Source organism: Notamacropus eugenii, chromosome 5 (assembly GCF_028372415.1).
Source record: "Notamacropus eugenii isolate mMacEug1 chromosome 5, mMacEug1.pri_v2, whole genome shotgun sequence".
Taxonomy (NCBI): domain Eukaryota; kingdom Metazoa; phylum Chordata; class Mammalia; order Diprotodontia; family Macropodidae; genus Notamacropus; species Notamacropus eugenii.
In genome coordinates this window covers 154,404,958-154,421,942 of record NC_092876.1, presented here as the reverse complement: position 1 = coordinate 154,421,942, position 16,985 = coordinate 154,404,958, and the positions used below count along the sequence as shown (strand labels likewise).

General features: G+C 37.1%; 1 protein-coding gene and 1 long non-coding RNA gene across 7 annotated transcripts in view; one reads left to right on the top strand and one right to left on the bottom strand.

The window, feature by feature from the left end:
- LOC140505370 (uncharacterized) overlaps positions 1 to 16,985 on the bottom strand; it is a 126,123-nt gene that overhangs the window by 84,493 nt on the left and 24,645 nt on the right. The window lies entirely within an intron of this gene.
- Positions 1 to 16,985, top strand: part of CEP126 (centrosomal protein 126) — a 138,557-nt gene that overhangs the window by 113,010 nt on the left and 8,562 nt on the right. For 2 of the 5 annotated variants that reach the window (XM_072611281.1, XM_072611272.1), the window contains one exon: positions 13,080 to 14,336. The exons of 1 other annotated variant lie outside the window; for it this stretch is intronic. In XM_072611281.1, coding sequence (XP_072467382.1) covers positions 13,080 to 13,142 — 63 coding nt within the window. In that variant the 3' untranslated portion in view covers positions 13,143 to 14,336. Of the gene's footprint in view, positions 1 to 13,079; positions 14,337 to 16,985 lie in introns of those variants that run through there. 2 more of the 5 variants (XR_011967466.1, XR_011967465.1) reach the window with 2 other exon arrangements.

Below are 16,985 nucleotides of genomic sequence, written 5' to 3'. Positions count from 1 at the left end.
TTCACTCACTCTCCCCCCAGTTTCTCCCATCTTCCCCTCCACTATGAAAATCTTTTCCTTGATTTTTTTATGTGAGATAATTTACCCACTTCTATCCCTCTCTTTCCCTTTTTCCCAGTGCATTCCTCTTTCTCACCCCTCACTTTTATTGCTCTAACAATGAGAAAGTATTTACGAGTTACAAGTATCATCTTTCCGTGTAGGATTGTAAACAGTTTAACCTTATAAAGTCCCTTATTATTTCTCTTTGTTGTTTACCTTTCTATGCTTCTCTTTAGTCTTACATTTGAAAAGCAAATTTTCCTTTCAGCTCTGGTCTTTTCATCAAGAAAGCTTTGTAAGTCCTCTATTTCATTGAATATCCACTTTTCCCCCTGAAGGAGAAGTAGAAGCTGCTAAATCTTGTGTTATCCTGACTATGGCTCCATAAAACTTGAATTATTTTTTCTGCTTGCTTGAAATATTCCCTCCTTGACCTGGGAGCTCTGAAATTTAGCTATAATATTCCTGGGAGTTTTCATTTTGGGATCAGTGATCAGTGGATTCTTTCAATTTATGTTTTACCCTCTGGTTCTAGAATATCAGGGCAATTCTTGATAATTTCTTGAAAGATGACTTCTAGGCTCCTTTATTGATCATGGCTTTCAGATAGTCCAATAATTTTTAAATTCTCTCTCCTGGATCTATTTTCCAAGTCAGTTGTTTTTTCAGTGAGATATTTCACATTGTCTTCTATTTGTTCATTCTTTTGATTTTGTTTTGTTTCTTGATTTCTCATTAAATCATTAGCTTCCATTTGCTCAGTTCTAATTTTTAAGGAATTATTTTCTTCATTGAAGTTTTGTACCTCTTTTTCTATTTGACCAATTCTACTTTTTAAGGAGTTCTTCTCTTTAGTGAATTTTTATGCCTCTTTTTCCATTTGTCCAATTCCGCTTTTTAAGGCATTCTTCTTATTGGCTTTTTGTATCTCTTTTGTCATTTTGCCTATTCTGTTTTTAATATGTTATTTTCTTCAGTCTGTGTGGGGGGTGGGGGGAGAGTCTCCTTTACCAATCTGTTGACTGATTTTTCATGATTTTCTTGCATCACTCTCATTTCTCTTCCCAATTTTTCTTCTACCTCTCTTGATTTTCAAAATTCTTTTTGAGCTCTTCCATGGCCTGAGACCAATTCATATTCTTCTTGGAGGCTTTGATTGTTGGAGCTTTGACTTTGTTATCTTCTTCTGAGTGTATATTTTGATCTTCCTTGTCACCATGGTAACTTTTTTTTCGGTCTATTTCTTGACTTTTAACTCTTTGTTAAAGTGGGGCTCTGTTTCCAGGGTGGACAGCACATTGTCCCAAGTTTCAGGGGTTTTATGCAACTGTTTTCAGAGATAATTCTAGGGACATGTAAGTTTTCAGTTCTTCCACGGTGGTATGATCTAAAGAGAGGTATGTTTCCTACTCTTCTGGTCTGTGAGTGATTGCAAGCACTCTTTTCTGCCCTGGAACTGTGATGAGTGCCCCCACTCCACTCTAGCTGTAAGCCCTGGTGTGCTAGTGCTCCTCCTTGCTCTGAGACTGCCACCCAGGACTGTGACCTAGATCCTGCCCCCAATGCTAGCTAAGAGATCTCTGTAATCTCCCTTTGATCAGTTGTTCAACTCCTTTAATATCTGTGGGCTGAGGAAGCAGCTTCTGCTGTTGATGATTCAGTGGCTTCCAAGGCCTGGTGTGCACTGGCATAAGCTGCACCATACTGTATTCCACTTTCACGCAGGTGCAACAGACCCTTCCTGCTGACTTCCTAAGTTGTCTTTGACTGGAAAATTATTTTACCTCATCCTCTTGTGGGTTTTGCCACTTCAGGAATTATTTCGTGATATTATTTAAAGGTTTTTGGGGAGAGCTCAGGTGAATGACTGCCTTTTCTATGCTATCTTGGCTCCATCTCCTGAATATTGTCTTGATACTTAAACCAGAGAGAGTCAAAACAGAGAAAGAAAACTATAGACAAATATTCCTAATGAACATTGACACAATTTTTAAAAATATTAGTAAGAAAACTACAGCAATAAATGACCAAGTACACTATACACTACCTCCCAATTGGACTTTCACTAGGAATACAGAGATGATTCAGTATTAAGAAAACTGTCAACTTAATAATATTAGTAATAGGAACAACAAAAATTTTATGTTTATACCAATAAGTATAGAAAAAGCTTTTTATAAGATACAATACCCATTCCTATCTTAAAAAAACAACAACACTAGAAAATGTAGGAATAAATATATCTTCATTTAATATAAGTAACATTTAAAACTAAAAACCAGCATTACATATGATGAAGATAAACTAGAGGACTTCATTAAGATTATGTATAACAAGGAAGGCCATCACTATTATTGTTTGGTACAATGACAGAAACACTTGGTATAACAGTAACACAAGAAAAAGGAATTAAGGGAATAAGCATAGGCAAAGAAGTAAAATTATTGCTTTTTTTGTGGGTGATATCAAATCACTTGACATGTTTCCTCAACTATAAAATGGGAGTAATAACAGCACCTACCTCACAAAATTGAGGTGAGGGTCAAATGAGATATTGTTTGTAAAGTGCTTAGCACAAGGCCCAGCATGTAATAGGTATTCTGTAAATGCTTACTCCCTTTCCTCCCATTGGTCAGTTAAACAAATATAATAAAAATGAAAATACCATATAAACAAGTTTACTTGTTCATTGCAGGACCAATCAGACTTCCAAAGGATTACTTTGTATAGCTAGAACAAAATTATAATGAAACTTTTTCATCTGGATGAACAAAAGACAAAGAATCTCAATGGAAATAATGATAAAAAGTGGAAAGTAAGGAAGCCTAACAATAACAGATTTCAGACTTTACTACAGTACAGTAATTATCAAAATGATTTGATGCTGATGAGGAAATAGGCCAATCATTGGACAAATAAAGCACACAACATACAGAATCAAAGGAGCTTAGTATTTTATAACTCAAAGAACCAAGCTACTGGGATGAGAACTCACGATTGAACAAAAAACTACTGAGAAAATTAGAACGCAATTTAACAGAAATGAGATTATAGGCCAATATCTCACTCCATATGACATCACATATAGCAATCATTAGAGATAAAAAATTATCTCTGGCACCATATATTAACAAAATAAACTGATTCAAGATGTGGGAATAAACAGAAGTACAACCTGGCTTACCCGCCAAACCTGCTGCACAAAGATATAGAAACCTCGCCAGACCAAATTCTGATGGAGAAATCCAAGAAAAATGTACAATGAATCATTTTTCCAGCCCAAGGAAGCTCATACAGAGAGGTCTAAAAATACTAGGGAATGGTGTCTGAGCAGGAGCAAGCTTCATGGAGCATTCCAACACCCAGAGACAAAAAAAGAGAATCAACCAGGGCAGGAATCACCTGAGAAGGAAAAGATTCCAAGCATCCCTGAACTAGTTCCTGTACTAGGATAGAGGAATAGGTGCCATCTGTGAGCTCTCTTACTATCCTGTTCAGGTCAGAGATACAAGGAAAAGAGGAACCAACCCAAAGGAGCAGTTGCTAGGTTGGCCCTAGCTATGTGCTGAGCAGGAAACAATTTCAGAAGCAAACAACTATATGGCATGGATCCCAATACTGACCAGGAATTGCATTCTAGCCTATAGCCCAGTTCCACAGTGGAATGACCAGGTTAAAAGTCATAGATAAAAGGGGAACAAGAAGTTTAAGCACTTTAAACATAGAGGGCCTCCTAACAGGCATTAGTAATGGCTGTGTCCAGCAGCATCTATTGAAATTCACAACCAAAGATTAGCCATCAAGCCTGGGTCAGGAACTTGACCAGGAGGGCAGTGAGCACATTTGGCCCAGGATCATGTCACTGAAAGCACTGAAAGCTTTCAGGTCTCCAGCCTGAGCTGTGAATTCAGCAGATGGACATAAGAGGATAGGAGCTCAGGGTAAATATTTCTCCCCAGAAGTGGGCAAAGACCAGCACTGACAAGAAGTAGGCTAGAATTAGAAACAAAACAAAAGAATCCCACCATAAAGAGATATTGTGGTAACAAGAAAGTTCAAGACACAAATCCAGAAGAAGAAAATAATTCAAAAAAATCTTCCTGCAAAGCCTCAAAGTAAAATGCAGCTTGGATACAAGTCCATCCAGGATTACTAAAAGAGTTAAAACAATCATTTAAAAAAATGAAGAAAAAGAATTTTTAAAACCATATGAGAACTATGGAAAAAACATGTGAAAAGAGAATAGTTTAGATTAAGTACAAAGCCTTAGCCAAGAAATTAGAATTGACTAAACAGAAGCTACTAAGTCCATGAGATATCAAGAACTGTTAAAGTCAAAAGGCTAAAATGATAGAAAATGTGAGCTATTTTACAGCAAAAACAATTAACTTACCTGGAAAATAAACTGAGGAAAGACAGTTTAAGAATAATCAGACTAGGAGTCAAGATGGCAGAGTAGAAAGATGGACCTGCTCTAGCTCTACTCCCATAGCCTATAAAATACCTGTAAAAATGATTCTAAACAAATTCTAGAGCAGCAGAAGCCACAAAATGACAGAGTGAAAGAGATTTCCACCCCAAGACAGCCTGGAAGGTCCACAGGAAAGGTCTATTGCACCAGTCTCAGAGCAGAGCGCAACCCAGCCTTGGCTGCACAGCACTGCACAGACAGGACTGGAGCAGGCTTCAGGGAGCGAAATCACGGACAGCAGCTGCAGTTCCCAGATTTCTCAACCCACAAATGCCAAAGACAGCTTCAAAGGTCAGTGCGAAAAGTCCTTCACCTGGAAGGGAGGAGGGTCCGGCCTCAGCCCTGACCCCAGGGAAGCAGCTGCCACTGCTGCAGCAACATCCATTTTTGGAGCCCTCAGCCTAAAGACCCTGGGGAAATTGAGCGTTTGATCTGGGTCTCAGCCCTGAGTGGCGACCCTGGGGTGAGGAGGAGCGCTGGTGTGGTGGAGCTGGTGGAGGCTGTGGAGAGAGAATTCTACTCACAGATCCTGGGCAGAAAAGCTTGTGGTTGCTTCCAGACCAGAGCACAGGCCAGGAGAAGAGTAAACTCCTCTCCCTTGATTGTGCCACCTTGGAGGAACTGAGAACTAACAGGTGTCTAAAGTATACCCTCCACTTGACAAAGGACTCAAAAGTCAAGTAACAGGCTAGGAAAATGCCCCAAAAAAGGGAAAAAAAATAAGACTACAGAAGGTTACTTTCTTGGTGAAAAGATATTTTCTTCCATCCTTTTGGATGAGGAAGAACCAAGCATACCATCAAAGGAAGACATAAAAGTCAAAGCTTCTGCATCCAAAACGTCCAAAAACAATATGTAATAGTCTCAGGCCATGGAAGAGCTCAAAAAGGATTTTGAAAATCAAGTAAGAGAAGTGGAAGAAAAATTGGGAAGAGAAATGAGAGCAAAGCAAGAAAATCATGAAAAATGAGTCAACAGCTTGCTAAAGGAGACCCAAAACAATGCTGAAGAAAATAACGCCTTTAAAAATAGACTAACTCAAAAGGCAAAAGAGGTCCAAAAAGTCAATGAAGAGAAGAATACTTTAAAAAGCAGAATTAGCCAAATGGAAAAAGAGATTCAAAAGCTCACTGAAGAAAATTGTTCTTTAAAAATTAGAATGGAGCAGTTGGAAACTAATTACTTTATGAGAAACCAAGCAATTACAAAACAAAACCAAAAGAAGGAAAAATAGAAGACAATATGAAATATCTCATTGGAAAAGCAACTGACCTGAGAAATAGATCCAGAAGAGACAATTTTAAAATTATGGGACTACCTGGAAGCCATGATCAAAAAAAAGAGTCTAGGCATCATCTTTCATGAAATTATCAAGGAAAATTGCCCTGATATTCTAGAACCAGAGGTTAAAATAAATATTGAAAGAATCCACTGATCACCTCCTGAAAGAGATTCAAAAAGAAAAACTCCTAGGAATACTGTAGCCAAATTCCAGAGTTCCCAGATCAAGTAGAAAATATTGCAAGCAGCCAGAAAGAAACAATTCAAGTATTGTGGAAATACAATCAGGATAACACAAGATGTGGCAGCTTCTACATTACGGGATCAAAGGGCTTGGGAGTCAAAGAAAGGAACTAGGATTAAAACCAAGAATCACCTACCCAGCAAAACTGAATATAACATTTCAGGGGAAAAAATGGTCATTCAATGAAACAGAGGACTTTCAAGCATTCTTGATGAAAATATCAGAGCTGAATACCACTCAAGTTGGTATCAAAATCTGTCTTACACTACAGGAAAGTAGGGGAGAAGAGGATAAATGGGGTATAGGGGGAGAATGATAGAACGGAGGGCAAATGAAAGGAGGGAGTAATTACAAGTAAACACTTTTGGGGAAGAATAAGGTCAAAAGGGAATAGAATAAATGGGGGGCAGGATAGGATGGAGGGAAATATAGTCTTTCACAACATGACCATTATGGAAGTCTTTTGCATACATGTATAGCCAATACTGAATTGCTTGCCTTCTCAGTGGGGATGGGTGGGGATGGGGGAAGGGAGAGAAGTTGGAACTCAAAGTTTTAGGAAAGAATGTTGAGAATTGTTTTTGCATACAACTAGGAAATAAGAAATACAGATAATGGGTATAGAAATCTATCTTGCCCTACAAGAAAAGAGAAAATGGGCATAAGGGAAGGGAGGGGTGTGATAGGAAGGAGGATAGATTGGGGGAAGGGGTAATCATAATGCATGGTGTCTTGGGGTGGGAAGAGGGGAGAGATGGGGAGAAAATTTGGAACTCAAAATCTTGTGGAAATGAATGTTGAAGACAAAGTAAATTTATTAATTAAAATAAATAAAATTTTTAAAATCCTATTTAAAAAAAAAAAAAACAACAAATAACCGGACTACCTGAGGCCATGACCAAAAAAATAGATCCTAGACATCATATTTCACAAAATCATAACACTGTACAGCCATCTTAGAATCATGGGGCAAAGTAGAAATAAAATCTACCTATCACTTTCTAAAAGAAACCCCCAAATTAAAACTCTCAAGAATAGTAGAGACAAATTTCATGACTTTAAGATCAAAATAAAAATAATTAAAGCAGCCAAAAAGAAAGAAAGTAAATATGAGGAGCCAGTTAGAATCACCCAAGATTTAGCAATCACCATTCTAAAGGAACAAAGAGCTTAGAATATAGGCTTTCAGAAGGCAAAAGATTGAGGTTTATCATCAAGAATAATTTACTCAGCAAAACCAAGTATATTACTGGGCGGGGGGGGGGGGGGGGAGGGAAAGAGAGAATGCACTTTTAATTAAATATAGGAGTTCCATTCATTTCTGATGAAAAGTCCAGAGCTGTGTGAAAAATCTAACATAAGAACACAGAAGTCAAAAAGAGTGTAAAAAAGTTAAACATATGTGAGAAATCTTAAAGGACTAAATAAAGTTATACTGCTTTCATTCTTATATGAGGAGAAGGTACATGTAGCCCCTCAGAACTCGATTATCATCAGGGATCTAATTTGACAGGGTGTCTAGGAATGATTGTTATATTTTGATGACTTAAAAAGAAGAGTAAAAAAGATGAGAAAGAGGAAAACACTCAGAGATGGAGGGAGATGAAGAATAAGGGAAAGTATCTCATATAAATGGAATGTGCAAGAAAGAGTGTACACAACAAGAATAGGACAATGGGGTAAGGAAGGGGAGTGATAACTCTAGAACCTCACTCATTTGTATTAAAGGAGGGAAGAATACACTTACAAACAATTGCGTTAAGAAATACATCTTACTCAACAGGGAAATAGGGAAACAAGTTAGGGGAAAGGAGGGGAAATAAGAGGAAGGTTAGATTAAGGGAAGCATTAATCAGAAGCAAAACAGACTCTTAAGAAAAAATGACATGTAAAAAAAATAGAATGTGGGGAAATATACTGCAATCATAACTATGAATGTGAATGGGATAAATTCACCCATATAATGGAAGAGAATAAGAGAATGGTTTTTATAAGAAAGACAATTAAAAAGATATTCAGAATTTTTTACAAAAGGGACTAGCATAGAACCTATTATGCTTTAGCTGAAGGAAGATGGGTAACAATCAGCATCTCAGACAAAACAAAAGTAAAAATGGACCTAATTTTAAAAAACAGGATAATTGCATTTTCTTAAAGATACCATAGAAAATAAAATACTCACAAATTCAGAAATTTTAAATGCAGCTTTTACTGATAATGGGAGAGCCTTTGAAGCAGAAATGCCAAATTAATTGGAAGCTAAATAACCTAATCCCAGAGAACAGGTGAGTCAAAGTACAAACCATAGAAATAGTCGTTTCATTAATGATAAATAACTTTTAGAAAAAGAAATTGCACAAGCCATAAATGAACTACCAAAGGAAAAACAACTCCAGGACCAGATGGATTTATGAGCAAATTCTGCCAAACATTTAAAGAACAATGTAAACCCAAAGATAGCATCTTCTGGGATAAGAACTCACTGTTTGACAAAAACTGCTGGGAAGACTGGAAAACAATGAAACACAAATTAGGTAAAGACCAATATCTCACACTATATACCAAGATGAGGTCAAACTTGATTTAGACATAAAGGGTGATACCATAAGCAAACTGGAAAAGCAAAGAATATTCTACCTGTCATATCTATGGAAAAGAGAAGAATTCATGACCAAAGCAGAGATAAAGTGCATTATGAAACATAAAATAGATAATTTTGATTATATTAAATTAAAAAGATTATGAACAAAAAATAAAACCCAATGCAGTCAAGATTAGAAGTCAGAAAGCAGGGAGACAAACTGTCTCTAATAAAGTCCCCATTTCTCAAATATACAGAGAACTGAGTCAGATGTATAAGCATACAAACCATTCCCCAATTGATAAATGGTCAAAGGATATGAACAGGCAGTTTTCAGATGAAGAAATCAAAGCTATTTATAGGCATATGAAGAAGTGCTCTACATCATTTTGATTAGTGAAATACAAATTAAAACAACTCTGAGGTATCACCTTACACCAATCGGACTAGTTAATATGACAAAAAGGGAAAATGATAAACGTTGGAAAGGATGTGGGAAAATTGAGACACTAATGCACTGTTGGTAGTTTTGAACTGATCCAGCCATTCTGGAAAGCAATTTGGAACTATGCCCCAAGGGAAACTTTGATCCAACAATACCACTAATAGATAGGCATCCTGAAGAGATAAAAAGAAAAAGAGGGGGGAAAAGACCTATATGTGCAAAAATATTTGTAACAGCTCTTTTTGTGGTAACAAAATTTTGCAAATTGAGGGGATGCCTATCAATTGGGGAAGGGCTGAACAAATTGTGGTAAATGAATGTTATGGAATATTATTGTTCTGTAAGAAATGATGAGCAGGCAGATTTCAGAAAAACCTGGAAAGACTTGTATGAACTGATGCAAAGTGAAATGAGCAGAACTAGAAAAACATTGTACATAGTAACAACAACGTTGTATAGTGATCAGTTGGTGAATGACTTAGCTCTTCTCATCAACACAGTGATCTGAAACAGTTACAAAAGATTCATGATAGAAAATGCTATCCACATGCAGAGAAAGAACTATGGAGTCTGAATGCTGATCAAAGCATACTTTTTTCACTGTATTTTTTTCATGTTTTTTTTTTCTTTTGGTCTGCTTTCACAACTGTGACTAATATGAAAATATGTTTTACATGATTGAAGATATCTAGCCTATGTCATATTGCTTACCATTTTAGAAAGTGGGAGGGGAGGGAGGGAGAAAATTTTTAAACTCAAAATCTTATAAAAATGAATGTTAAAATTGACTTTACATATAATTGGGGAAAAATTCTATTAAAAAATAAAAGCTAAAAAACACAATGCCAACATGATATAAACTGGACAGAAGAAGAAAGAAGAGGTTTTATCAAATTCTATGACACAAATACAGTCTTGATACCAAAAACAAGGAGAGTCAAAACAAAGAAAACTATAGACTAATATTAGCAAGGAGACCACAGTAACATATCATAAAGATTATACACTATGACCAGCCTGGATTTGTACCATGAATGCAGTGCTTTTTCCATATTATGAAAACTACAAACATAATTGACCATGTAAATAAGAAAAACAAAAAAAGCCTTATAATTATATTAATAGACAAAGAAAAATACTTTGAGAAGATACAATATTTATTCTTGTTAAAAAATACTGGAAAGGGATTTCAGCTTTCAGCCAGAATCTGCTGCTTCAGTCACATCCATGAAACAAGATGGTAAATGTCAGAGTCAATGGATTTGGCCATATTGGGAGCCTGGTGACCAGGGCTGCATTCACCTCAGGTTAAACAGACATCATGGCCATCAATGACCCTTCATTGACCTCAACTGCATGGTTTATATGTTTCAAGGGCACTGTCAAAGCTAAGAATGGGAAACTGGTGATCAATGGAAAAGCCATTACTATCTTCCAAGAGAGGGATCCCACCAATATCAAATGGGGAGATGCTGGAGCCGAGTATGTTGTAGAGTCCACTGGATTCTTTACCACCATGGAAAAGGCTGGGGCTCACTTGAAGGATGGAGCCAAGAGGGTCATCATCTCTGCCCCTTCTGCTGATACCTCAGTGTTCATGATGGGAGTGAACCATGAGAAATATGATAATTCTGTTCAGATTGTCAGTAATGCTTCCTACACTACCAACGGCTTGGCCTCCTTGGCCAAGGTCATTCATGACAACTTTGGCATTGTGGAAGGAATCATGACTACAGTCTATGCCATTACTGCTACCCAGAAGACAGTAGATGGCCCTTCTGGTAAGCTGTGGCATGATGGTCATGGTGCTGCCCAAAAAATCATCTCTGCTTCCACTGGTGCTGCTAAGGCTATAGGTAAGGTCATACCTGAGCTGAATGGGAAACTCACAGGCATGACCTTCCATGTTCCTATTCCCAATGTATCTGTTACGAATCTGACCTGCTGGCTGGAGAAACCTGCCAAATATGATGACATCAAGAAAGTGGTGAAGCAGGCATCAGAGGGACCCTTGAAGGGCATCTTGCGCTACACGGAGTGCCAGGTTGTATACTCTTCCACCTTTGATGCTGGTGCTGGTATTGCCCTCAATAGCCACTTTGTCAAGCCCATTTCTTGGTATGACAATGAGTATGGTTACAGCAACCGTGTAGTAGACCTCATGGTCTACATGGCCTCCAAGGAGTAAAGTGGAAAGCCATGGATCTTCATTCCCAGCCAGAAAAGGAGTTCCACCACTGGGGAGCCTACATTCCTAACTTAGGTTCCTGTACTAGGGATACCATGTCCCATTCACATCCTTGTCCCAATATACTCCTGTAGTAGGGGGGAGAAGCCTAGAGTCCTGTACTGTGTACTATCAATAAAGTCACCACATTCAGTGCAAAAAAAAATACTGGAAAGCACACGAATAAATGGAGTTTTCTTTTAAATGATTATACACACACACATACATACATACATACATACATACATACATACATACATACATACATACATACATACATATATATATATATATATATATATATATATATATATAGTCAGCGTCATCTGTAATGGGGATAAATTAGAGGCCTTTCCAATAAGATCCTAGCACTAAGAGGGGGCCAATGGATTATTTTTATAGTGTCTAGCATAGTGCCTTGTAAATAATAAACACTTAGTAAATTTTTGCTGAATTTATTTGTTGAATCCTTGAAACCAGAGATTTGTATCCCCCATAGAAACTATTATAAGGAAGACATTCAATTGAGATTTACTGAATTAATTAATGAACTTTTCAAGAATTCCCTTAAGTACATTGTTATTCATGTTTGATTGTCAGAGGTGGTCAGTTTCAATCAATTATGACCTTTCTTTCTTTTGACTCTGCGTAGCATTCTGTATTCCCTCATTTTTATCACACTTTTTGTACTATAAGTTATATGTACCATATGTTATATGTATGTTTTTAATTTACCCAAGCACAGAGGCTGTGTCCTATCTTTGTATTTTCCATAAATCCTAGAACATTTCTTTGCTCAGAGAAGGCACTTAGTAAGTCACTAGTTAATGGAAGATCTTATATTTCCTTTTATTTTTAGTACTGTATTCAAAGTAATGCATATACTGCCCTCTAATGGTATAAGAGAACATACATTCTATATAGTTTAGAATATATGCTTACAATATTGGTTTAGATTGTAAATATAATAAATGGACTAACTTAAACATCCATAAATCATTGTTTTGTTATTACTATAAATTATTTGGATCACCTATATGCATAATTCACCTTTTCCACATTATATGTAAAATATATTTTAAATTCAATTCAGTATTTGAATGTATCTGTGAGTTTATCAATGTGGGCACTACTTTTGCCAAACCTAATAGCAATCATTTCATACTTTCTCTTCCTGTACAATTTGTCTTTCCGTAAGAATCCCACAGTTAATCCACCTATCATACTACAGACCTTCCCTTGATTCTGTAAATATTTCATGGGTGTTGGTGAAACATTCAATTTTATACAAAAGATAATTTTCCTCTCAACTACTTTTCACTGCTTTGCAGAGTGATAATTTTAGTAATGTCATACTTCTCTATAATATTTTGCAAATAAGCTTGTGTTTTACTCTTTAACAAAATTGCCCTCCCGTGGCTGCCACGTTTGTTTGGCAAGGAAATTGTGTGTTTTATTGACTGAGACTATCTCTAGGATTTTTTAGGTTCTCTTACTGTGACAGTTATGTTGAATTGGTTAAAGTTACCTGAGAAATGGGGAAGGGAAAGAAAAAGGAAAATGGAAGAAACATTTATATAATACCTACTATGTGCCTGGCACTGTGTTAAGAACTTTTTACAAATATCTCATTTGATCCTCACAACAACCCTGTGAGGTAGGTGCTGTTATTATCCCCATTTTACAGTTGAAGACACTGAGGCAAACTGAGGTTAAGTGACTTGCCTAGGATCACACAGTTAATAAGTGTCATGATACTGGATTTGAACTCAAGTCTTCTCATTCCAGGTCCAGCCCTTTATCCACTGCACCTCTGAAATGGTGATAGAGTCCATGTCTGGACCAAGATGACCAAGTATCCATGAAATCATTTCTTGTTGCCTTTGGGTACATAATGAAACCAACTCTGCCAACTCCTTTATTTGACTTTTTGAGGAGAACTTGTGAGATATACCTACATTTAGTTATAATCTATGTCTGTCTTCTGGTTTGATGTATGTTGTTTATTTGTCCTTCATTTTAAAAGAGGATCAATGACATTGGAGGATGATGTCTTAATTTGGGTGTGAATTGAATTTAAATGAGGCAGAGTTGGACAAAGTCGTCAGCCTCACTCTCTCTTCCAGAGTCATCAAAGTCCAGTGGCAAGACAAAAGTCAAGACAGCTGGTGATGGCCCCGGATGCAGTGGATGACCTTGACGTCTTCAACGTCTGATCAAGTTCTAAGCACTCCACAATACACCCTTCAGCTGCCTTCATGGCTATTAGAACAAATTGTTTTCATCCACCCATTCCACCAGGGAACGTCCTCACGTGCTTGGGGCAGATAATCACATAACATATGGATGAGTTTGTGTCCCATCAACGTGGTTTAGCCCATCGGTTGAGATGGTTTTGCCAGGATATGACATGCTGAGCATGGAGCCAGAGGTGAGAGATGAGTACCAAAACCCTGAAAAGGGCTAGGCAAGAGCTCACAGCAGAGGTGATAGTCCTCCTTGAATATCCATACACCCTGGTTTAATGTATAGAAAGTCAATGTAGATGTGATTTATTGTTCCATTGATATGTCAGGTCATTGAATAAGGAGTACATATGATTAATACCCACAGTTATATTAATATTAGTAAATGTTGTAAGAGCTGTAATTCTTAACTTTCTCTGATCTTTTTCAGCCATTTCATCACTAACATTGCACATGTCATAAGGGACTCCACAGTTATAAAGAATATTTTATATTTTGATCAGTTGTATGGGTCACATGGCCAAAAATTAAGAGTTTTGGTAGCCAGCCTTCTGATGATAAGCTTTTCTGTTTTCTCTTAGATTTTTCTTTAGATGATTAAGCTAGGCTAGTTCTTTGGACAGTTGGTAACTAGTCTCATATGTGAAGTCTTTCTAACTTGGTAGAACCTGCCATAGTTTGTGCTCCACCAACATAATCTTGATCCCAGGTCATTTTATAGAAAAATTATATACATTTTAAAATATATATTTTAACACTATGCTTTTGAAATCCCAGATCCAATAAAAATCATTAATGTGATGTGAATTTTTTAAATTTTGTAATATCTTATTAATTTATTTATTTTTAGTTTTCAACATTCACTTCCATAAGATTTTGAGTTCTAAATTTTCTTCTTCTCCCTCCCTTTCCCCCTTCTCAAAACAGCATGAAATCTGATATAGGCTCTGCATATACATTCATATTAAACATATTTTCACATTAGTCGTGTTGTAAAGAAAAATTAGAACCAATGAGAGGAACCACAAGAAGAATAAACAAGCAAAAAAAGCAAATATTATTCTTCAATCTGCATTCAGACTCCATAGTTCTTCTTCTGGATGTGGATAGCATTTTCCATCATGAGTCTTTTGGAACTGGCTTAGATTCTTGCATTGCTGAGAAGAGCTAAGTCTATCAAAATTAGTCATCACATAATGTTGCTGTTACTGTGTACAATATTTTCCTGGTTCTGCACATTTCACTCAGCATCAGTTCATGTAAGTCTTTTCAGGTTCTTCTAATCATCATTCTTATAACACAATAGTATTCCATTACAGTCATATACAGCATTCCCCCATTCTCCAATTAATGGCCGTCCCCTCAATTTCCAATTCTTGACCACCACAAAAAAGAGCCACTATAAATATTTTTGTACTTGTGGGCCCTTTTCCCATTTTTATGATCTCTTTGGAATACAGATCTAGAATTAGTATCGCTTGGTCAAAAGATATGACCAGTTTTATAGCCCTTTGGGCATAGTTCCAAATTGTTCTCCAGAATGACTGGATGAGTTCACAACTCCACCAACAATGCATTAATGTTCCAATTTTCCCACATCTTCTCCAACATTTATATGATGTGAATTACTACTGTGATTTATTGAAGCTATGTCTGTGTCATTAGACTATTGACCCTTCAGAGAGAAATAGAAAAGATAAGCTTGAAAAATTCTCAGAGTAGAAACATCCCTGGGTTTGGAGTTGGTAGGTCTGGATTTGAATCTTAGCTCTACTATCATCTATCTGTGTAAATTTGGAAAAGTCACTTAATTCTGAGAAAGGAAGCCACTTAAGAGTCACCTCCCAGCATCTAATATAATCACTAAAATTATAGCCAGAATTTAACTGACCACAACATTTTCAGGTGCTGATTTTGTGCGGGAAAACTTCCTTAATGCCCACAAGAAATAGAAACCAAGTGGTTAAGCAAAAATTTGCCCTATCCCACCTTCAGGGTATTGAAAATAATATCTTACCTGCTAGGGAATTGAATGCAATACCATGCAGATAAATTACGAAGCATTTGTGTTTTTGATTTGGTAAATCAACGGAAGATCTTTCCCTACGAATATAAGATATTCTCACCTCTTATCCATGGGCTGGAGACTTACAGATGAATTTTAATAAAGTACTAGGAAAGTGTTACATGACACAATGGAACTTGATAAGTACAGAGATAGTATTATTAACAAAGTGTTACAGTAAACAAGGAGTTAAATTGTCTGTATCTGTCTTTGTTAATCAAGAAAGATGAATAAATGCCTATTGGGATAAAGGTTGACTAGTTTTAGTGTAGAAAAGGCAGGGCTGGCCAGAGATTAGGCCAGAGATTCATATGTTTAATATGAATGTATATGCAGAGCCTATATCAGATTGCAGTTTGGGAAGAAAGAAATCTCAATTTCTGCTCGTAGTCCAAAATGGCAGGATCCAGTTTGGGAGAAGAACCAAACTGTGTTCATAATATAGTACATCATAGAATAGCATATGATGTGGTGGTTAAGACTAGCAGGAAAACTAATTGACTGGGTGTGCTTTAGACATGAGGCAGTCCCTGTGAGATTAGGAAACTGAAATTGATCAACCAATAGATATTTATTAAGTGCCTACTATGTGCCAGCCACTGTGCTAAGTGCTGGAGATACAAAAAGAGGTAAAAGTTCCTTCCCTCAAGGAGCTTACAATCCTAATGGGGATGCAACATGCAAACGTATATATACAAAGCAAACTGTGTACAGAATAAATAGAGAGGGAAGGCACTGGAATTAAGAGAAGTTAGAGAAGGCTTCCTATAGAAGGTGGAATTTTAGTTGGGACTTAAAAGAATCCAGGGAGGTTAGCAGTCAGCATGGAGGAGCGAGAGCATTTCAGTGATGGGAGAGAACCAGAGAGAATGCCAGTTGCTGAGAGATGGACTGTCTTTTTCATGGAACAGCCAGGAGACCAGTGTCATTGCATCAGTGAGTACTTAGTGAAGAGTAAAGTGTAAGAAGATTGGAAAGTAGGAGGAGGCTAGGTTATGAAGAGCTTTAAATTCCAAACAGAGAATTTTGCATTTGTTCCTGGAAGCAATAGGAACCTATGAGAGCTTATTGAGGGATGGGGGGGGAGGGGGGGTTGGGGGGTAAGTAGGAGTAGTATGATATGATCAAACCTAAAATTTAGGAAAATCACTTTAGAGGCTAAATGGAGAATGGTTTGCAGTGGGGAGAGACTTGAAGCAGGCAGTCCTACCAGCAGACCACTGGAATAAATAAGGCATGAGATGATGAGGACCTGCCCCAGAGTGGTGGCAGTGTCAGAGGAGAGAAGTTGCAGAAGTTAAATAGCAGGCCAAGGCAACAGCTTGGATGTGGGAGATGAGAGATAGTGAGAAATCTGGGATAACTCCTAAATTGCAAACCTGA